Here is a 24,653-nt window from a genome sequence, read left to right as displayed (position 1 = left end):
CTACTTGTAGATAAATTATGAGCAGCAAACATGAGTTTTGACTGTGTTGACAACAGAGTAAACCTCACACGTTATTGTACTATCATGCTGTCTCTTTCCCTGTTTTCCGGGATTAGTAAATTCTGCACATTGAGCTTTGAAACTAAAAGGGAAAAGTGGCAATGACTTTAGATACTTCAACAAGAACCGAACATACCAAATACACTACAAAAACACACAATCATGATGCTGAAAGGTGTGGTTGAATGAGGGACCCCAAGTGGGATTATTTCAAAAAAAAATTAAATATACATTAATCATATATTTTTTAGCATTTTAAGTACATTTAAAAAAAACTAAACTGGAACCATTTTAAATGCATTTATTGCATTGTCAATTTTATTTGTATTTTATGAGCATTTAAGTATATTAAACACACTTAAAATTATCTACATTTACATTTACGTCATTTAGCAGACGTTCTTATCCAGAGTGACTTACAAATTGGTGCATTCACCTTATGATATCCAGGGACACTTTTTTGTACTTAAGTATTTTCTTAGTATAGATAAAGAGCAAAACAAATATACTTCAAATACACCTCAGGTAAATATTACGTATATTTCTCATAAATTAGAATTATACTAAAATGTTATTTGAAATACAATTCCTGTATTTTCTTTAAAAAAAGTATTTATATTGTATTTCAAGTATACTTTTACAAATACAGTCATACTAATTAAGCACATCAGCTATTGTAATTAGCCATGTAAATGTTACCTTACTTGACCAAGGCATCTTCTCAACCAATGTCAACATGCGATTTACAAAGCAGTTGTAGCTGGACCAACAATTTTCTAATACCACTTTTGATAACTGTGCACCATGGGCATTCCATGCTTTAGTTATTCATATTATGGTAATAAGTACACATTTCAATAAAATGAAATGTGTAATCAAAAGTACACCATTATTCAGTTTGAAAATGAACATCAAAACATTTGAATAAGCTAAATATGAGGAACAATATCCTATTATAAATCAAAACTTCACATGCAGAAAAGGATTCTGGTAATATGGAAATGGTGAGCTCATGCATTTTTGAAAGTACACTTTAAATATATTCTGTGGACATTTAAGTTAAATACACTTTTTTGAAAGTATACTTAAGTATATTTTCTTGAGATATGAAAAAGTTTACTCTCAGGAAGCATGTTCCTCAGCTGTGCATGTTTCGTTATGTGGAATAAACTATTGTTATCATTGTCAACTTTCTCTGCACTCTTCTGAACAGGAAATCAGAAAGTACTTTACTTAAACTCATTATTGACACTGAAACTACAGTGCCTTGCAAAAGTATTCATAACCCTTGGATTTCTTCACATTTTATTGTTTCAAAGTAAGATTAAAAAAAAAATTGTCAACAATCTACACAAAATATTCTGTCAAAGTGGAAGATTTCCATTTTTTTATTTTTTATTTGATCGATAGAAATTAAATAAGCATTCGGGAATTTATTCAGACCACTTGACTTTTCTAAATTATGTTATGTTACAGCCTTATTCTAAAATGCATTAAATAGTTTTTTCCCCCACATCAATCTACACACAATAACCCATAATGACAAAGCAAAAACATTTTCTTTTTTAATTTTGCAAAAAAATAAAGCAAAACTTAAATATCACATTTACGTAAGTATTCAGACCCTTTACTCAGTACTTTGTTGAAGCACCTTTGGCAGCGATTACAGCCTAGAGTCTTCTTCGGTATGATGCTACAAGCTTGGCACACCTACCTGTATTTGGGGAGTTTCTCCCATTATTCTCTGCAGATCCTCTCAAGCTCTGTCAGGTTGGATGGAGAGCATCGCTGCACAGCTATTTTCAGGTCTCTCCAGAGATGTTCGATCGGGTTGAAGTCCGGGCTCCGGCTGGGCCACTCAAGGACATTCAGAGACTTGTCCCGAAGCTACTCCTGTGTTGTCTTGGCTGTGTGCTTAGGGTCGTTGTCCTGTTGGAAGGTGAACCTTTGCACCAGTCTGAGATCCTGAGCACTTTGGAGCAGGTTTTCATCAAGGATCTCTCTGTACGTTGCTCCGTTCATCTTTCCCTCGATCCTGACTAGTCTCCCAGTCCCTACCACTGAAAAACATCCCCACAGCATGATGCAGCCATCACCATGCTTCACCGTAGAGATGGTGCCAGGTTTCCCCCAGACGTGACGCGTGACATTCAGGACAAAGCGTTCATTCTTGGTTTCATCAGAACAGAGAATATTGTTTCTCAAGGTCAGAGTCCTTTAAACTCCAAGTGGGCTGTCATGTGCCTTTTAATGAGGAGTGGCTTCAGTCTGGCCACTCTATCACAAAGGCCTGATTGGTTGAGTGCTGCAGAGATAGTTGTCCTTCTGGAAGTTTCTCCCATCTCCACAGAGGAACTCTGGAGGTCTGTCAGAGTGACCATCAGGTTCTTGGTCACCTCCCTGACCAAGGCCCTTCTCCCCAACTTGCTCAGTTTGGCCAGGCGGCCAGCTCTAGGAAGAGTCTTGGTGGTTCCAAACTTCTTCCATTTAAGAATGATGGAGGCCACTGTGTACTTGGGAACCTTCAATGCAGCATTTGTTGTACCCTTCCCCAGATCTGTGCCATGACACAATCCTGTATCGGGGCTCTATGGACAATTCCTTCGACCTCATGGCTTGGTTTTTGCTCTGACATGCATTGTCAACTGTGGGACCTTATATATACAGGTATATTTTATCAATTTTAGAATAAGTATGTTTTAGAATATTTTATTTTGTATACTTGCATTATTATTTTCACTCTGTCAATAAAATCATTATTGTGTCACAACAATGTTGTTGATCCATCCTCAGTTTTCTCCCATCACAGCCATTGAACTCTGCAACTGTTTTACAATCACCAATGGCCTCATGGTAACATCCCTGAGCAGTTTCATTCCTGTCCTGCAGCTCAGTTCAGAAGGACGACTGTTTCTTTGATGTGTTTGGGTGGTTTAATACATAATCAACTGCATAATTATTAACTTGACCATGCTTAAAGAGATATTCAATGTTTGATTGGATATTGTGAACGATCTACCAATCACTGCTCTTTTATGATGCTTTCGAAAGGCTCCCTGGTCTTTGTAGTGTAATCTGTGCCTGAAATGCAATACTTGACTGAGGGACCTTACAGATGTTGTATGAATGAGGGACAGAGGAAGGGTTAATCATAACAAAAATGATTACAAACCCCTATTATTTCACACAGAGTCTATGTAACATATTCTGTGATTTGTTAAGCCAAATTTGACTCCTGAACTAATTTAGGCGTGCCTAAACAAAGCGGCTGAATACTTATGAAATTACTATATTTTAGTTATCCAATTTGACATAAGAGTATTTTGAGTTCATTGTTGACAACAAATCACATTTAAATCAATTTTAATTAACTTTTTAACACAATACAATTTGAAGAAATACAAGGGGTATGAATACTTTTGCAAGGCCCTGTATACTTAGTGTACCTGATCACTCAGAAGCAGAGTTTCATTTAAAAAAATCAATACTTAAAAACAACTCCAAGTGTATTTTGAATGAATACTCTAAATTACAATTAAAGCATTTGAAGTTGAAGTACAGTTTTAATGAGTGTGTTTAAGTTTAATGATAGTGAACATATAGCATACTAAAAGACTGAAAGAACATTGAATATAAAGTACACTTAAGTCTGTTTAGAATGTAACGATATTATATTTATAGTATACTTCAGATATAATAGAAAAATACATCTCATATTTGAAGTATATTATTCAATTTTTTTTGTATAATTAAGTATAGTATACTTGTAATATACACTGCTCAAAAAAATAAAGGGAACACTTAAACAACACAATGTAACTCCAAGTCAATCACACTTCTGTGAAATCAAACTGTCCACTTAGGAAGCAACACTGATTGACAATACATTTCACATGCTGTTGTGCAAATGGAATAGACAACAGGTGGAAATTATAGACAATTAGCAAGACCCCCAATAAAGGAGTGGTTCTGCAGGTGGGGACCACAGACCACTTCTCAGTTCCTATGCTTCCTGGCTGATGTTTTGGTCACTTTTGAATGCTGGCGGTGCTTTCACTCTAGTGGTAGCATGAGATGGAGTCTACAACCCACACAAGTGGCTCAGGTAGTGCAGCTCATCCAGGATGGCACATCAATGCGAGCTGTGGCAAGAAGGTTTGCTGTGTCTGTCAGCGTAGTGTCCAGAGCATGGAGGCGCTACCAGGAGACAGGCCAGTACATCAGGAGACGTGGAGGAGGCCATAGGAGGAGGCCGTAGGAGGGCAACAACCCAGCAGCAGGACCACTACCTCCGTCTTTGTGCAAGGAGGAGCAGGAGAAGCACTGCCAGAGCCCTGCAAAATGACCTCCAGCAGGCCACAAATGTGCATGTGTCTGCTCAAATGGTCAGAAACAGACTCCATGAGGGTGGTATGAGGGCCCGACGTCCACAGGTGGGCGTTGTGCTTACAGCCCAACACCGTGCAGGACGTTTGGCATTTGCCAGAGAACACCAAGATTGGCAAATTCGCCACTGGCGCCCTGTGCTCTTCACAGATGAAAGCAGGTTCACACTGAGCACGTGACAGACGTGACAGAGTCTGGAGACGCCGTGGAGAACGTTCTGCTGCCTGCAACATCCTCCAGCATGACCGGTTTGGCGGTGGGTCAGTCATGGTGTGGGGTGGCATTTCTTTGGGGGGCCGCACAGCCCTCTATGTGCTCGCCAGAGGTAGCCTGACTGCCATTAGGTACCGAGATGAGATCCTCAGACTCCTTGTGAGACCATATGCTGGTGCGTTTGGCCCTGGGTTCCTCCTAATGCAAGACAATGCTAGACCTCATGTGGCTGGAGTGTGTCAGCAGTTCCTGCAAGAGGAAGACATTGATGCTATGGACTGGCCCGCCCGTTCCCCAGACCTGAATCCAATTGAGCACATCTGGGACATCATGTCTCGCTCCATCCACCAACGCCACATTGCACCACAGACTGTCCAGGAGTTGGCGGATGCTTTAGTCCAGGTCTGGGAGGAGATCCCTCAGGAGACCATCTGCCACCTTATCAGGAGCATGCCCAGGCATTGTAGGGAGGTCATACAGGCACGTGGAGGCCACACACACTACTGAGCCTCATGTTGACTTGTTTTAAGGACATTACATCAAAGTTGGATCAGCCTGTAGTGTGGTTTTCCACTTTAATTTTGACTGTGACTCCAAATCCAGACCTCCATGGGTTGATAAATTGAATTTCCATTGATTCTTTTTGTGTGATTTTGTTGTCAGAACATTCAACTATGTAAAGAAAAAAGTATTTAATAAGATTATTTCATTCATTCAGATCTAGGATGTGTTATTTTAGTGTTCCCTTTATTTTTTTGAGCAGTATATTAAAATATGTTTTTTAAATCACGTGGGACAACTCAGAAATCTTTGGAGGTATTGACTGATTAAGGTTTTTTTCAGCTCTCACTGCACAAATCAGAAGCAATTTAGAAGATGTCCCAGTAGTGTGGGTCTTAACTGGAGCAGTTTTCAAAGTCAGTTTTGAAAAACATTTTTCGTGCAGAGTTAAAACAAAAGACTTCACTTCAAGAGCATTATGAGAAATAGGTAATGGCTGGATAGAATTCTAGTGTAGGGCTAAAACACTTCCTAACAAATACATTCTAAAATAGTTCGATAAACTGTAAAGCAAAGAAGTCATTTATGCTTTTGGTGAAACATCTGAAATGTATCATATTAATTCATGCTCACCCTCACACCGGGGAAAGGGATGATTCCATTTTCTGTTGATTCCATGTTGGCATGTGAGCACAGGATGTCCAATCAGAACGTATCCAGGAAAGCATTCAAAAGTTATTGATTGGCCAGCATTGTAGTCATTATTAATAATATATCCATTAGGGAATTGAGTAGGGTCTTGGCAATTCAGCAATTCATATGCTGAGAGAGAGAGAGAGAGAGAGAGAGAGAGAGAGAGAGAATAATTATAACAGGAATATACGTACTATCATCACAACAAGACATTTTCAAACAAATTCTGTGGTCTCTCCACAGGTGACTCATCCCACTTAACCTTTTGAGACAGTACTGGAACACATGCCACCTGTCAGACACATTTCCAAGCATATGTATTTCAAGCATATGCCAACAACATAGAATGGCTATCAGGAAACCATCAAGCTTTTCTATTTCAACCTAAAAATACATTACCGTTCAAAAGTTTGGGATCTTAGAAATTTCGAATGATCAATTAGCCTTTTAAAATGCTAAACTTGGATTAGCTAACACAATGTGACATTGGAACACAGGAGTGATGGTTGCTGATAATGGGCCTCTATACACCTATGTAGATATTCAATAAAAAATCTGATGTTTTCAGCTACAATAGTCATTTACAACATTAACAATGTCTACACTGTATTTCTGATCAATTTGATGTTATTTTAATGGACTTTTTTCTTTGCTTTTCTTTCAAAAACAAGGACATTTCTAAGTGACCCCAAACTTTTGAACGGTAGTGTACATCAGCTTACTCCAAAAGCTAATGAATCTTGATAAAGCTGATAATTGACGATCACAAGTTGACATATACAATAACGTTGCCTGACGACTCAAATTGAATTATTCCGCTGTTCTATGTTAGCTACAGGCTTCAGGCTGAGAGTGCCATCGTTGAAGTCGTTTGTGGTAACGCCAAAATGAGGGGTGTTAAATAAAAGTAATCAGTGATTGGATCATCTCTAACCAATCAGAGTATAAATGCCAATGAATCATTTTCAAAACACTGCTTTACCCACGTGTGTTCTGGCTCAACCCATCGGTTTCTGGGATCAATCAGAACGGCTTAGAATGTGTTTGCGTTCTAGTAATCTTCGGGGAGGTATTCAGATCCAGACTCATTGCGGAGACTAAACCGGCATTTGGCCAGAGAAAGGAGTTTGGGTAGTCAGGCAACAATGAACTAGCCTGTAAGCAGCAATTGTCAAATGAGATGTAGTATTCTAGCCATATGGTTGTTTTTGTCTACTAAGAGGAGAGGAGGGAAAGCCAGAATATGAACCCTCTGGCCTAGAAGTTGGAGAACAAGACATACAAGGTTATCTCTTGTAAGGTGGAAGCCATACACTCAACATCTAAATGCCACTCTCCATTGATTCTGAATGCTTTATCCAGAATGGGTGTAGCCACATAATGGAGTAACCTCTCAATGATCCTAAGAGGGCAGATTCTCAGATATTTTAACTGACAGGCACTTAAGTCCTTGAATCTGACATTCCATCTATTTTGATTTAACATTTAATCACTCTGAGTTGCTTCCTAAAAAGAAAGCTAGAGTATATCAACAGCAGATAGATAAAAACGGTGACAATAAGGATTTCACATCTGTCTTTTCCATAGATTGTTTTCCAGATGTGGCACAAAATCCCCCAAAACAACAACCAAGTACCAAAATTGTCAATTGAAACCAATAGAGACCAAGCTCGTTTAGAAGAAACGGAGCTAGACAGATAGGGAATACACTGTTTCACATGGTTGATGAAAACAGAGTATACCACACCTTGGTAGGCCAGTTTGAATCCCTGCCTGTTTTCGGAGTGGTCACTGTAGAAGTGGATCATGGTCTCATGTGTTGTACTCAGCAGGTTGGGCGGCAGCTGACTTCCGCTGAACTGTCCAATCAGAGAGCTGCTGTGCTGCGGCCCATTTCGCACCTCTAAAAAATCATGGTTGTCTTCAGAGGAGAAGTTGAAAAACTGAATATGAGCACCTGTAAAACACAGAAATATTATATGAGGTATACTGTATGGACAAAGGCTTACGGTTGTTGGAGCTATGTTCATTTCATAATTAAAACATGCATCAAAGTGTTAAATGGTTTAAGTCCCATTAACCTAAAGCGTTAACTGTTAACCGAAATTGTGGCACGTGTGGACATGTGTTGTAATCATTTAATGCATTTAGCAGACATTAGCATGGCTCATTTGATGTGGTTTATTTTCACCTATTGTGCTAGCCTATTTTTGTCAAGCTACATCATATCGGCATGTTGAGAGAAACTATTCAACTCATCATTTGTTATGATGGTACAAATGATTCCGCAATATAACATTAAGATCAGCTCATGTTTTGCCAGGGGAAACACAGAAGTGGGAAATGATTATAACCAATTTCAGTGTGTTTTTCTGGTAAGTTGTGTTCTGTTAGTTCAAGGCCTAATGCTAGAGGAAAGCATTTGCCACTTGGTGATGCTTAGGACAATCCATTGAAGGATAATCTTGTAGTTATGCATCCATATACCACTTTCTTACAATGCTTTATTCTACCCACTCTGTCTGTCCTAAAAGCTAAAATCAGCGTCTGCAAAAGCATTTTTTGTGTCTTATAAAAAATATTGGGCCCTGTGAACAACACAAGTGTATGCATTGTTGGTATACACACAGTACAAAATTATTGTTTTTATTCTTACTTGGAGTGGCTGCTTGATAAGGCAGAAAATTGCTTTTGTATATCTCGATGTGTTACAATATTTTTCTTAGGTTGGGTAAAGAATATTTTTGTGCTCAGAGCCTGAATAGCTGAATAGCTTTTTAAATCACACACAATTGCCTAACATCTGGACTGGTTACTTTGTTCTGGAGTCATTTGAACTATGAAGAACCACCAATATGTGGTCTGCAAACAACAGCTCTCTTGTATATTACTTTACAGATTTAAACTCACAGCAAAGGTAAAAAATGTAGATAAATAAAGCAAGAGGATAACTACATACCTGCTATCCATTTTCCTAAGGATTGCCTTTTGTTAGTTCCAACAAAATACCCCCAAAAAAAGCTATTATCGCTGACCTTGTTAACTTTAGCCATGGCTCCTTATCATTATCGTTACCATAGCAGGTTCCTCACCATATCCAACTGGCAAAAGAATCCTCCATGTACAGTCCAGGTTACCAGGGTAGTTGCCAGGGAATCCAGGACTTAAAATAACATTGGTCAAGTCATGTACTGTTCCACCACACTTTGCTGGAAAGGAAAATGCACATAATGCGTGGTACACATTGTAAAATTGTGCAGACAATGAATAGCACTGAAACTGTCAAAAAGAGCCTTGAATGTGACAATTTCAAAGTAAAAGTTCTTACCAATGCAGAGTGGGGGAGGGTAGTTCCAGCGCCGCACGGTTCCTGGCATACATGATATATGGGAGTGGCCCTGGAAAAAAGGCAGGGGGTTTCTCTCTAAGCACACTGAACTCAGAGACAAATCACTGTTTGCCTCTGCTACTGAGTTTACCATGCATACACATGACCCAGCACACATCTCTGCACATTTACTTATTGAATAAAGCTTAGCATGTTGACATAGCAGTGGGAATACAGCAGACATGATTCTCTAAAAGGCAAAAGCTCTCACCTGCAGCATGTATCCCGGTTCACAGCTGAATGACACCACTTCGTTGACCATGTACCTGTCCCCTGTTTTGATCCCGTTGGCAGGCACCATCGGCTCCGGACAGGTGGTGAGACCAACGGCTGGATGAAGCAGAGCGAGAAAACAGGTGTCATCATGTCTGGTTAGATGGAATATTTGATGTTGCACATCACACGAATGTTTGGTCTTTATTCCTCAGTTTGGTGATCATGTTTTGAGGCATGTGTTTCAGAGTTGCACAGTACTTATCAAATCTGGAGCAACAAAAGGCAAACACATTGGAGAATTTTGCAAAGCCAATTGGATGTGATTATTGAATGCTGTGAACAGGCTCTAATATAGCCTATAGCTAATTAAATAGAAAAAAAGTAGATTGGTTTTGTCATGATGACATAATGATTTTAGTAAGTTTAAGTGTTGTATATTCAAACAATTTGTAATTTGGATCAAGGGCGAAACAGTACAGACGGGGGTCCTCCCACTGATTTTTTGTTGTTGACATTTTAAAACGCATTTCCTGTAATTCTACACAGTTTGACAATACTTATTATGCCTCTGAGGGGTATTATATGGAGGGGTATATGGGAGTAATATGGAAGGGTATTTTGAAAACACAGTATAAGTGGAAGGATAAGTGGAAGGCTGTCCAACAGATATCTTTTGGGGAAAACGGCTAACTTCCTGCATTTCAACACATTTGGCCATGGGGCAGAGAGAAAAATGTGCTGTTTTATAGCTTATCTCATGCTATTCTTCACAATTTGCAATGAGGATGATAGAACATTTTGCAGATTTAAAGTTAATTTTCTGCTACTCCACACATTGTTCCATGAGGCTGAGAGAAAACGTTGTAGTTTTAAAGTAACTGTCCAGTGAAAATCTCACTTTTAAAAGTTTATATCCTGCCAAGGCAGCAGCTAGTCTTCCTGGGGTCCAGCAAATTAAGGCAGTTGTACAATTTTAAAAACATTACAATACATTCACAGGTTTCACACCATTCTGTTGTTGGGGTAAGCCCACACCATTCCAACACAGAAAATGTGCTTTTTAACATAGCTTTTCTTCCCAAAAATTGTAATTATTTCACTCATATTGTAATTAATTATATGTCATATTTCATAGAAATCTGGAAACACTGGTTGACCTTTTGAAAAAATAAGAATAAATAAAAAATGACGGCTTTAAACTGTATAACTGTTTAATGCACCATCATACCAAGGTCATTTAATGCTTAAAAACAAAACAAAAATGGATGAATATGTCACGTCCTGAACCGTATAAGGGGTTATTTGTTATTGTAGTTTGGTCAGGGCGTGGCAGGGGTGTGTTTGTTTTGTGTTATCGGGGTTTTGGGTATGGTTCTATGTTTTTGTATTTCTATGTTTTTCTGTGTTGTGTATTTCTTTGTGTTGGCCTGGTATGGCTCTCAATCAGGAACAGCTGTACATCGTTGTTGCTGATTGGGAGTCATACTTAGGTAGCCCTTTTTCACCTGTCTTTTGTGGGAAGTTGTTTTTACATAGCGGTGTTTAGCCTGCAATACTGTGTGTTCGTTCGTGTTCTTGTTTTGTTGTTAAGTGTTCAATAAAAGTTAAAATGAGCACTCAACCCACTGCGCTTTGGTCCACTACCTTTGACGACGGCTGTTACAGAATAAGATATTTGGCTACAGAAGTGACATTTCTTATTGATCCTTACAGAACAGTCCAAAAACTAATCCTGTGAAATGATGTCAACACATACTGGAGGAGTTACTAGCTAGCTACAAGTGGCTAGCTTAGCTAACGAACTAACTACAATACGTCGGTCGGGGTGCGCATGACCCGAATGACAAAATGATGAACCACCAAAGGCACACCCCATTTCTGTTTGAAAATTGAGAAAGAGGAGGAGTTCAAATCAAATCAATAAAATGTTATTTGTCACATGCTTCGTAGACAACAATTGTAGACTAACAGTGAAATGCTTACTTATGGGTCATTTTCCAACAATGCAGAGTTAAAGATAAAAAAATAAAAATTGAAATAGTGACACAGTGAATAACTAATAAAAAATAACGAGTAAAATAACCTGGCTATATATAGGGAGTAGAAAATAACATGGTTATATACAGGGAGTACCAGTACAGAGTCAATGTGCAGGGGTACGAGGTCATTGAGGTAGCTATGTACTGTACATATAGGTAGGGGTAAAGTGACTAGCAGCAGCGTATGCGGTGAGTGTGAAAGTAAGTGTGTATGTGCGTGTGTAACAAACTGTAAGTCACTCTGGGTATGAGCATCTGCTAAATGACTAAAATGTCAACGTAAATGTGTGAAACATCAGTATGCATGTGTGTGCATGTTATATGTGCGTGGGTGTATGTAGTGTGTGTGTGTGTGTGTGTGTACTGTATGTGTGTGTTGGGGTGTTGGTGTAAGTGAGTGTGAGTGTGTGGGTAGAGTCCAGTGTGTGTGTGAATAGAGTCAGTGAAAAAGAGTTGATGCAAAAAGGGTCAATGCAGGTAGTCTGGGTAGCCATTTGATTATCAATTTAGCAGTCTTGTTTAGAAGTCTTGTGGCTTGGGGGTAGAAGCTGTTGAGGGTCCTGTTGGTTCCAGACTTGGTGCATTGGTACCGCTTGCTGTAGCAGAGTGAACAGTCTGTGGCTTGGGTGGCTGGAGTCTTTTGCAATTTTTTGGGCCTTCCTCAGATACTGCCTAGTAGAGAGGTCCTAGATGGCATGGAGCTTGGCCCCAGTGATGTACAGTACGTGGATCGTTTTTCGTGCCCGCTAAAGCTAATTTCCTGCAATTCTACAGATTTTGCCATTGCTAATAACGTGTTCTTATGCTATCTGTGGGCCCCTGACCTCCAATAATATATTTTTTGATTTTAAATAAATAATTGGGGGAATACAAATCGACCTGTTCTGAATATTGTGGGGGACATGTCTGCCCATCCCCCGTGACAATTTCACCTATGATTTGGATGGATAAACCCACAGTCGTGGAAAGGTAATGCTGATAAATGACTACAGTTGGGGTACCCAGGTGCACAGAGTTTTGACAAAATGATGAAGCTATAAGTGCCATTTTTGCTGTGTAACCTTTGTCTCTATGCTTTTGAATTTAGAACGCAAAAACGGTATTGTTAAAAAAACAGCATTACCACTGATCTGTGTTATGGAAATACATATTGTAATTAAACATCTTTAAAGCATCTTTCAATAGGTTAAAACTGTACACACTGCAGTATGAGGCGGCGAGAGAGCATGTTGCCATGACAACCACGTTAGTCAAGCCAATGAAAGGAGAACCTGTATAAATTCGCCTTGTTTGGATGTACGACTCAGCAGGTGGCACTGTGCCGTTGTGAGTGTGTGTAAAACTGCCTCATTGTTTCTCTCCCTATCAATAGCAAAGCACTTTCACATGCAATGCTTAGTCCTACAATACCAAACACGAAAAAGGTAAACTGTTTCAAACAGGGAAGCCCAAATGGCTGTTGGGGGATGGGGTGAGACTATGGAGATTAAACATTAGCTTTGGTTCCTGGAGAATTCACAGCAGAATTCGGAGCAAGTTACTTTCAATAGATTTTAAGGAGCATGTGCTCATGTTCAGGAGGGGGTGAGTGGAGATTAATACAACTGATGAAAAACCGTTTGAACCACAAAAGGAAAACTGGGTATTTATTTAAATGCTAAGGCATCAGAACACTGGCTTATACCAAACTACTAGCACATCATTTATTTTTATCAATATCACTTGTTAATTCCAATTCCATCTAGCTGACACTCACATACTCACATACCAACCATTTTAAATGTTTTTCTGCCGAATAAATCAATAAAATGCCACATGGCCATATTCGCTCAGATGATAAATGATAACCCTTGAGCATAAAAAATCTGACATTTTCTCCACAACCACAGAGGACTGATCCAGGCAGGAATTCAGCCTTCAAGATCTAGAAAGTCGAACATTTGATACACTTGTCTCATCACCCGAGCTCTAACTAATTCACCATCTTAATGGGTGATCAAAACACGTGCCATGAATCTCCCAACTGCATAATAGCTTTGGCACTTCGCAACTACTGCGCACAAGACAGATTCAGTCTAGGATCATTAAGATGCAGCCACAGTCATCCGATGCTAAACATTAAGAATTAACCTACAAGTTTCCTGCAATTCTACAGCCATCTCCGTGCAAATATAACAAGCTGCTCTCGTTCTGACAGAAAGTCAGAAAGCTTTTTCTTTTTAATGATATCTATTTTTAAAGTACATGTAGCTCTGGAAATAAAAGCATTTGTACAGTGTATGTCCTTTATATACATTTCTTTCCCCTCTTCTGCAGAACATTGCAGAAATGGCATGGCTTTATAATGCATAACGCTTCCAGGAAGACATCCTGACAATTATGTGTAATATTCAAGAGAACTGGCAAATAGTATATATTAAATTGGCTTGAACCATCTTAATTTGGAACATCATGACATTCTCAGCAGGTCTTAGTTTTCTCCAAGTTTTCTCCAATGCCTGTTCTGCATTCTTTTATCTTTATTTGACCAGGTCATTTTCATTTATACATGTAACAGCGACCTGGAAAGGGAAGTGTTGCTATGGAGAGATGAAGGGTTAAACAAGTCAATTCAAAGATAGATAATTCGGTTGCTGTTGCCATGTTTGAAGGAGGTTTCAGGTTGGCAATTGAGCCAGGACTCCAAGGTTAATACGCCTAATCTAGCATGTAGGTTTGTGTTGTGGGGCGTGTACCCACTGGGCACAGATGTCAATTTAACATGAAATGACATGGAAACACCATTGATTCAACCAAAGTGTGCCCAGTGGGTAGTGACCAGAAGGAGTCATGACCTTCGTTAAATATCACCTCTCCATATACAGTGGGGTCCGAATTTATTGACACCCTTGATAAAGATGAGCAAATATGATTGTATAAAATAAATAACTTAAACACTGAGCTATGTTGTATGCTCAAAAAGATAGTATAAATGAATATAATTTCCCTAATACAATTGTTCAGAGAAAGAGATTTGGTTTAACAGTAATACTTTTTTTCTCAAAAAGCTATGAGTAAAATTTATTGACACCACTGTTTCAATACCTTATGAGGATAACAGATAAAGATATCTTAATTGAAAATTACTAAAAGTGAAAATTACCCAGTAAAATACTACTTGCGTAAAAGTCTTAAAGTATCTGAATTTAAATGTATTTAAGTACAATGGTGGAAAAAGTACTAAATTGTCATACTTGAGTAAAAGTAAAAGATATATATATATATATATATATGTATATATATATTATTTTTTAAGCAAACCAGATGGCATGATTTAATAAAAAATACGTTTTATTAATGGACAGACCGGCACATTCCAACACTCAGACATAATTTACAAATGGAGTACTTTAAAGTATTTTTACTTAAGAGCTTTACACCACTGACCATTCCACCATATAGAATCCTTTCAGATCCTTGATATCCTTCATCTGCACTTATGGACTGCCCTCTTCAATTCAGGCGTTTACATTTGTTGGATGACATGAAAATATAGCTCTTTGGCCACGCACACCAGTGGTGGGTTTGGCATCGAAATGAAAATGCATGAGCAGAAATGTATGAGCACAATGCTAGTCGATATATAGGGGGGTCTGAAATATAGGGGGGCAGGTCAATATGGCTGCTGGCCTCCGTATTAAGCTACAGCTCATACAGCGGTGAGAGAAATAATCTCTCGGGTCAAGATAAGAGACTGAAAACCCTCTTTATGACAGACCAGAGCCTGGTTTCCCGATAGCGATGGAATTTAGGCTTACAATTATTTTAACGATGCATCTTTCCTACAGGGAGCACTGGTCTTGGGTCAGCTTCTCCATTCAAATATTTCCTTAACATTGTAATTATTTCACAATACAGATGACGGATCAGCTCTTAAAGATATTACCACTTACGGCTGCAAATATTGAGGCGGCTTATCATAATGCTTACCCAATAAAAATGCACAAAATCACAGATTTCGTACATCATTTCGCACGTCATCCTTAAATATACTGAGACAAATTACAGACAGTAGCCTACAAGTAGAAAAATAGAACTCAAATGATTGAACATGAAATGTATTTCAACATGCAGTCATCTCAGTTTTCATTAGAAGCATATTTTTATACGTCGCTTTGTTTGTATCAATTGCAAAGACAGAGTTGGATAAACCATGTTATTTTATGTTTAGTGGAGACCTTCACTGTATAGAGTGTCGTGGGAGGGCAAAAAGCATCTAGCGATGCACTTCGCTGTTCTATGAGTGGTCTGAGGCAGGTCTTACTTAGCCTTAAGATGTTTTTTGAGAAACCGAGAACAGGTTATTTAGTTGTAAAGCGCAAATACAAATTTGGTAAGTTTCCTGGTTAGATCTACTGTATATCACATAACACACTGGCTGCACATAGGGGCTATCCTTCTAAGTGGACTGAGAGAGGGGAAACAGACAAATTGGTATCCCCCTGAGAGGACTTTGAGATAGTGACAGAGGAATTGGAGGTGTTAAGAATGAATAAGGTGAAATGGTATACATCATGACATGCCACAGCAGCTAAAGGGCACTGTTTCTTCTGTTGAGACAGAACCAGGTGAGGCAAGCGGACACAGAGACAGAGGATCTCTGATGCTATCAGTGTCCACACAGCGCAGATTCGGAGCCCATTTTGGAATACAAATAAGGAATTCACATCAGGCTCCAGCAGTCAGTGGTAAAAATCTGTCTCCAACCCATCTAAGAGTCAGTGTTAAAAATATGTCTCCAACCCATCTGAGGCAGTGGAAAACTCTGTCTCCAACCCATCTAAGAGTCAGTGGTAAAAATATGTCTCCAAACCATCTAAGAGTCAATGGAAAAAATCTGTCTCCAACCCATCTGAGGCAGTGGAAAAAATCTGTCTCCAACCCATCTAAGAGTCAGTGGAAAAAATCGGTCTCCAACCCATCTAAGAGGCAGTGGAATAAATCTGTCTCCAACCCATCTAAGAGGCAGTGGTAAAAATCTGTCTCCAACCCATCTAAGAGGCAGTGGTAAAAATCAGTCTCCAACCCATCTAAGAGGCAGTAGTAAAAATCTGTCTCCAACCCATCTAAGAGGCAGTGGTAAAAATCAGTCTCCAACCCATCTAAGAGGCAGTAGTAAAAATCTGTCTCCAACCCATCTAAGAGTCAGTGGTAAAAATCTGGCTCCAACCCATCTAAGAGGCAGAAGTAAAAATCTGTCTCCAACCCATCTAAGAGTCAGTGGTAAAAATCTGGCTCCAACCCATCTAAGAGGCAGAAGTAAAAATCAGTCTCCAACCCATCTAAGAGGCAGCGGTACAAATCTGGCTCCAACCGATCTAAGAGGCAGCGGTGTCTCCAACCGATCTAAGAGGCAGCGGTAAAAATCTGGTTCCAACTAATCTAAGAGGCAGTGGTAAAAATCTGTCTCCAACTAATCTAAGAGGCAGTGGTAAAAATCTGGCTCCAACTGATCTAAGAGGCAGCGGTAAAAATCTGGCTCCAACCGATCTAAGAGGCAGCGGTAAAAGGTGGAGACATAAGATTTTAAATCGGCCAGTTTTCCTTGTATTTATTTTTGGGTTAACAACATTTTGGTTGTAATGCACTTGTCGTTATGTTGTAAAAAGGTTGGCACTTCATCTAGCAACAAGGGTCTGTGTATGTGTAGATTATGTATTATTTGATCCTGCTAAAGTACATTGGTTTATACAGCACAGTAGAGATTCAAGAGGGGGCAGTTCTTTGGTCTACTGTCTTTTGTTGTCCAAGTGAAAGTAGTTGAGAGGGATGGCATCCAAAGGCAAGCTGACAACCTTCCAAAGGCTATCATTTTCCCTTAGACAGGTTACTGTATTCAAATCAGTCTTACTCAGTAGGCTACAGTTGAGTTAATAGACAGGTGGACAGAATGCCAACTATGATGACAGCTTTGGTTCCTTTTCTTAAGCTTTTACATATGTCGAAAATGCACAAACCTCACCCAGAGCTTCTTAATTCTGGACATAAAAAAGTAAAATGCCCTGTTGAGAGTTTTTGATCATGATATTTTTAGCTGCACTGTAGGTGATGCTACTACATACCCACTACATCCTTGTTATAAACAAGGATGCACAGAGAGAGAGAGGGGGGAGGGAGAGAGATAGAGAGTGTTTAAGCAAAATTTAATTTGCAAAGGGGAAATATTGTGTATTCCTTTTTTTTCTTCACAGTGGCAGAGGGTATGGAGATAATTAACGTTTCACAATGAGACACACTGTACTCACTTTTGTACTCAAGGTGGAATCCAGCAGCAACAACACTGATATCACTCTGGAAGTGAAGGTAGAGCTGGTTGGAGGTACTATTCAGCAAGGCTGGAGCAGTTGTACCTGAAATGCATCACAGAAGAAATCCACTTTCATCTCACTGTTGAAAGAAGCCCATTTGCACTACTGATTATATATGGATGTTCTCTTGAGGATTGGTTTGTCAAATGACTACAGTTTATATTGATTGCCAAAACAGAATAAGGTGAACAGCTGTTTGCTATTCTATGGACTTTTTTCCTCCTTTATAAAATACAATCCTTATTGGAACTCAACCAAAATAAACAAATGGGAAAGAGAGGAAGAGGAATCAAAAATATGCTGATAAATTCTGACAGGCAGTGGTCATTGACGTTTGTCGCTGATCTTCAGCAAGAACTGATCTCCCAGGGGAGAGCGCTCTTCAAATCAAATCAAAGTTTATTTTTCACGTGCGCCGAATACAACAGGCGAAATGCTTACTTACAGGCTCTAACCAATAGTGCAAAAAAGGTATTAGGTGAACAATAGGTAAGTAAAGAAATAAAACAACAGTAAAAAGTCAGGCTATATACAGTAGCGAGGCTATTTTTTAAAAACAAATTTCACCTTTATATAACCAGGTAGGCTAGTTGAGAACAAGTTCTTATTTGCAACTGCGACCTGGCCAAGATAAAGCGTAGCAATTCAACACATACAACAACACAGAGTTACACATGGAATAAACAAAACATACAGTCAATAATACAGTAGATCAAAAGAAAACAACAACAATACAGTGAGTGCAAATGAGGTAAGTTAAGGCAATAAATAGGCCATGGTGGCGAAGTAATTACAATGTAGCAATTAAACACTGGAATGGTAGATGTGCAGAAGATGAATGTGCAAGTAGAGATACTGGGGTGCAAAGGAGCAAGATAAATAAATAAATACACTATGGGGGATGACGTAGGTAGATAGATCGGCTGTTTACAGATGGGCTATGTACAGGTGCAGTGATCTGTGAGCTGCTCTGACAGCTGGTGCTTAAAGTTAGTGAGGGAGATATGAGTCTCCAACTTCAGAGATTTTTGCAGTTCGTTCCAGTCATTGGCAGCAGAGAACTGGAAGGAAAGACGACCAAAGGAGGAAATGGCTTTGGGGGTGACCAGTGAGATATACCTGCTGGAGCACGTACTACGAGTGGGTGCTGCTATGGTGACCAGTGAGCTGAGATAAGGCGGGGCTTTACCCAGCAGAGACTTGTAGATAACCTGTAGCCAGTGGGTTTGGCGACGAGTATGAAGCGAGGGCCAACCAACGAGAGCGCACAGGTCGCAATGGTGGGTAGTGTATGAGGCTTTGGTGACAAAACGGATGGCACTGTGATAGACTGCATCCAGTTTGTTGAGTAGAGTGTTGGAGGCTATTTTATAGATTACATTTACATTTACGTCATTTAGCAGACGCTCTTATCCAGAGCGACTTACAAATTGGTGCATTCACCTTATGATATCACCGAAGTCGAGGATAGGTAGGATGGTCAGTTTTACGAGGGTGTGTTTGGCAGCATGAGTGAAGGATGCTTTGTTGCGATATAGGAAGCCGATTCTAGATTTAATTTTGGATTGGAGATGCTTAATGTGAGTCTGGAAGGAGAGTTTGCAGTCTACCAGACACCCAGGTATTTGTAGTTATCTACGTATTCTAAGTCAAAGCCATCCAAAGTAGTGATGCTGGACGGGCGAGCAGGTGCGGGCAGTGATCGATTGAAAAGTAGCGAGGCTACATACAGACACTGGTTAGAAAGGCAAAGGCTTCCAAGGGGCAGTCAACCATCTGACCACTGTTAGGGGAAAAGTACAATTTAAACACCCACAACTGCTGAAAGACAATGCCCAGAGCTTACCTATGATGTTGCGCAACGATTTAAGTCAATAAGTAATTGTTTTAGTCAAAGTATGATACATTTGAGCTTGATGTGGAAAATTCATGGAAATCCGTGTCAATGCCATGTCAATGCCATACTGCCAACTTTACATTTTGGTGGAGGAGGAATATTGGTCTGGGGCTGTTTCTTGATGGTTCGGGCTAGGCCCCTTAGTTCCAAAGCCTTCCCAAAAGAGTGGAGGCTGTTATAGCAAGGGAGGGACCAACCCCATATTTATGCCCATGATTTTGGAATGAGATGTTCGACGAGAAGGTGTCCACATACTTTGGTCATGTAGTGTATCATTTGCGGCGTGCATCATGAGTAAATTTCTTGTAGCCTATCATTCCACTTCCCCTGTGAGAACCATAAGCATGGGCTAACTTGGCTTTGCTGTACCGCAGCCTCAAGCAGCCAACCAAAGTTTGCACCATGTCCACTACAATGTAGAAAAGCATGTCTTTATCACAAACCGTTCAATACTTATTCATATTACCGGAGCTTCATCGTATTCTTTCAAACTATTTCTCAGGTGGATTCGTGGCCACAATTTATGGAAGAAATTTAGAGACAACAATAGATGTCAAATATATTGGTTTCCCTATCCATCTGTGGCAAAGTTTCCCCAAAATGCTTATGACAAATCCAGCTCCAGAACCAGCCGAGCCAGCTGGCAATGTTTTTTAATACGGTGTATTAAAAAAAATCTAGCAACAACAGATTGGATTAGCTAGCTAGATAAGGTTAGCAAAATACAGGTTACATGTAACTGCCAAAATAAAAGAAACACTTCAGTAAATGAGGGATACAAAGTATGTTGAAAGAAGATGCTTCCACACAAGTGTGGTTCCTGAGTTAATTTTGCCATTAACATCCCACCATGCTTAGGGTCATGTATAAAAATGCCCATTATTCTGGCTACCATGGCTAGAAGAAGAGATCTCAGTGACTTTGAAAGAGGGGTCTCAAAGAAGCATAGGGGGTTTAAAGGTTGTGTGTGTGTGTGTGTGTGTGTGTGTGTGTGTGTGTGTGTGTGTGTGTGTGTGTGTGTGTGTCTTAGTCACCAACACCAGATCTCAACCCAATTGAACACTTATGGGAGATTCTGGAGCGGCCTGTGACAGCGTTTTCCACCAACAACAAAATACCACAAGCATTTCGCTACACTCGCATTAACAGCTGCTAACCATGTGATTTGATAACAAATTATGGAATTTCTCATGGAAAATGGTGTCGCATCCTTTCAATAGAGTTCCAAACACCTATAGAATCTATGCCAAGGTGCATTGAAGCTGTCTGGCAGCTCATGGTGGTCCAATGCCCTATTAATACACTTTATGTTGGTGTTTCATTTATTTTAGCAGTTACAGTACCTGTAGTTAGCTAGCTAGATAAGGTTAGCATTCTAGCTAGCTACACTGACAATTGTCAGTGCCCTAGTGTTTTTTCTCCACTTCACGTAGAAATCACCACGTTTCCATCCCCCATTCGTGAATATGAATTAGGAGCCATACGTCATTCTTCGGAGGTAGAACCTAAACAAGCATTTCCTCTCTAGGACAGGAATTACGTCGAAATAGGGGCGGAAACTTCCTCTCGAGGGTGCCTTTAAAAATCGGAACATAGTGTTCACTATGTGTAAGCAAAGATGCTGTTGAAAAAGAGTCTGTTGTTATATAACCTGAAACAGTGTCATTCATCACTTGTATCAAACTTTATAATAGCAATACATCTCTGGTGTCTTCGGCATCAGTCAGTTTATTAAAGAAATGTTGAAACTCCCCTGTGCAGTTTAAAGATATAGTAACAAATTATGTTGATACACCAGTTCACTAGCAGGCTTATATATTATGTTCAAACCCCAGCTCACAAGTTCTTTGACATAGTTAAAGAAAATGATAATTGCTATGAATTTCAACAATGTCAAACATATTACATGTTTATCCTCCAATCGAGCCATCTTCACAGGTTTTAGAGCTATGCTATGAGATGGCAAAATACCCTTTACTCACTCATGACAAACTGTTGACTGACCAAATACGAACAACGTTTATATTCATTCACATTAATTAATCTGATTAAATTAATAAAGCTCTCCTGGAAAATGCTGACTTGATAGATATTAACATATGGTCACCTGCAAATCATGTTAGTGAGCCACCCACTTTGCAATGGGCTTCTGTAATGTAATGGGATCCAGCATAGTATGGCAGTAGAAGAACGGGAAGGTATAAGATAGTCCATTATGCTGATGATTGGGGTCTGTAAAATGCTTCTTTACGCTTGAATGACTTGACTAATAATTTGGGGATTAAGTTTGACAGCTCCGTAGAGCTCATCCACTGTCCAGCTATTCAGAGGTCCATCATTTATATTAGTGAGACAGGCATCTCCAGCATTTCTAGAGCTTGTCAGATAAATCACATGAGCTTAAAATGTATTTTGTGGGATTAAATCTGGCACATTTAGAACGTACATGTGATTAGGGAGTCTAGAACCGTGCTATGATTTAAGAAATTCTTGATGTGAACTTTCAGCCAGGAAGCAGGGTAAATTTATTTTTGTAATTATGGCTCCTTTGGTTGAAATGTTTACAAGGAAAACCAATCATGAAGTACAATTTTTTAAAAGATCAACATTAACCATTGGGCATTCATCTCTAAACATGATGAAGCACAACTATCAATAAATGCCAAAGCCACAGAATGAGAAAGGTATACAGACAAACTGTCACTATCTAGGGACGGCAACAGTAAAAATGAGCAACTTTGGAGTCCTATATTTCCATCAATCACAAATTAAACATGCTTCAAATGTAATTATTCACCGCAAGTCATTAAAGCCACAATCTGTTACTCATGTTCCAGTCTAGGAATACCAAGCTATGCAACGACAGCAGCTAGAGTAATTGGACAGAGACTTTGTCAATAAATATCACGTTTAAATCAAATCAAACTGTATTTGTCGCGTGCCGAATACAACAGGTGTAGTAGAGCTTACTGTGAAATGCTTACTTACTTACAAGCCCTTAACCAACAATGCAGTTTTAATAAAATATTTTTAAAAAAGAAAAAAAAGTGCAACAATAAAATAACAATAACGAGGCTATATGCAGGGGGTACCGGTACCGAGTCAATGTGTAGGGGGACTGGTTAGTCGAGGTAATTGAGATATGTACATGCAGGTAGGGGTAAAGTGACTATGCATAGATAATAAGCAGCATAGAAAAAGGAGGGGGTAAATGTAAATAGCTGCCATTTGATTAACTGTTCAGCAGTCTTATGGCTTGGGGGTAGAAACTCTTAAGAAGCCTTTTGGACCAAGACTTGTTGCTCTGGTACTGCTAGCCGTGCGGTAGCAGAGAGAACAGTCCATGACTACGGTGGCTGGAGTCTTTGACAATTTTTAGGGCCTTCCTCTGACACCGCCTGGTATAGAGGTCCTGGATGGCAGGAAGCTTGGTCTCAGTGACGTACTGGGCCGTACGCACTACCCTCTGTAGCGCCTTGCAGTCGGAGGCAGAGCAGTTCCTATACTAGGCGGTGATGCAACCAGTCAGGATGCTCTCGATGGTGCAGCTGTAGAACATTTTGAGGATCCAAGGACCCATGCCAAATGTTTTCAGTCTCCTGAGGACAAATAGGCATTGTCGTGCCCTCTTCACTACTATCTTGGTGTGTTTGGACCATGATAGTTTGTTGGTGATGTGGACACCAAGGAACTTGAAGCTCTCAACCTGCTCCACTACAGCCCGTCGATGAGAATGGGGGAGTGCTCAGCCCTCCTTTTCCTGTAGTCCACGATCATCACCTTTGTCTTGATCTTTACCTATCTTTACCTACCAATTTTTCAACAGCATATCCTCATCATTTGCACGTTTTACAGACTACTGTTAATAGTGGTAATAGGTGATAGTGGTAAAAATAGAGGTAAACAAAAAAAGATAACTCATTCAATTGTAATTGAATTGGTATTTGGTGAAGTGTGATTAATCCTATATGATACATCATGCAAAGGGAGACAGAGAACACAAAGCATTTTTGACAGTTTAATTAAGAGAATTATCCTAATGGATTTGTTACTAAAAGTAGAATGAAAATCCTGATTATTATGGGTGAGGGTGTCAAGGATGTAAAGGTGGACCACACAACGATGGAGGAAACTGTGCATCTTAATGTGTCATCGCACACAATACGGTCTTCACCCCTCCCCTCTCTCTCTTATCCCCTCCTAATGTCACTGATTGCTGATTTGGAGATATTTCACCAGTCTTAGAGATGACTCAGTAGCTGTGCCATCTGGACAACCAAGCTCAAAATGGAGCCAAATTAGCATTGCATTTTCCTTCAGATTCTTATGCACCCGTCACCAGGTGCTATCTGGCATGATTATTTATTAATTCGCAAGATGGGCCAGACAACATTTTTTTTGGTGTTGGAAAGTGAACCAATATATTCAGCATGAGATCTGGGCATAAACACTTTGCCTTAAAGGACACACAACTCCATCACAGGAGGTTGGTGGCACCTTAAATTGGGAGGACGGGCTCGTGGTAATGGCTGGAGTGGAATAGGAGGAATGGCATCAAATACATCAAACACATAATTTCCATGTGTTTGATGCCATTCCATTTGCTCTGTTCCAGCAACTGAACTCCATAGTTGCCTGACCTTTGGTAAGCCGGGGGTCATGACACTAGCAGAGTTCATTACAGGCTTGTAGAAGGCATTGTTTGAGACATGGCCACATGTATCTCCATTGGGAGGTACAAAAAAAGGTTAATCCCCCATTCCCCCTGCAGAAGACTCCCTTCTTACTCTCCTGCTGGGGAGACCAGGCTAACAGATATGCACATTTTACATTTACATTTTAGTCAATTAGCAGATGCTCTATCCAGAGCAACTTACAGTTAGTGCATTCATTTTAAGATAGCTAGGTGGGAC

The 24,653-nt window shown here is 39.7% G+C and overlaps 1 protein-coding gene across 2 annotated transcripts in view; it reads right to left on the bottom strand.

The window, feature by feature from the left end:
- LOC115153446 (CUB and sushi domain-containing protein 1) overlaps window positions 1–24,653 on the bottom strand; it is a 537,637-nt gene that overhangs the window by 64,509 nt on the left and 448,475 nt on the right. For both annotated transcript variants that reach the window (XM_029698898.1, XM_029698899.1), the window contains exons 37-42: window positions 17,781–17,885; window positions 9,453–9,571; window positions 9,182–9,251; window positions 8,946–9,062; window positions 7,601–7,810; window positions 5,794–5,982 (exon numbers count right to left, since the gene is read on the bottom strand). In XM_029698898.1, the coding sequence (XP_029554758.1) occupies window positions 5,794–5,982; window positions 7,601–7,810; window positions 8,946–9,062; window positions 9,182–9,251; window positions 9,453–9,571; window positions 17,781–17,885 (810 nt within the window). The remainder of the gene's footprint in view (window positions 1–5,793; window positions 5,983–7,600; window positions 7,811–8,945; window positions 9,063–9,181; window positions 9,252–9,452; window positions 9,572–17,780; window positions 17,886–24,653) is intronic.

The sequence above is a fragment of the Salmo trutta genome, chromosome 18 (assembly GCF_901001165.1).
Source record: "Salmo trutta chromosome 18, fSalTru1.1, whole genome shotgun sequence".
NCBI lineage: Eukaryota > Metazoa > Chordata > Actinopteri > Salmoniformes > Salmonidae > Salmo > Salmo trutta.
The sequence above is the reverse complement of the archived record's forward strand: the minus strand, read 5'-3'. Positions and strand labels throughout refer to the sequence as shown.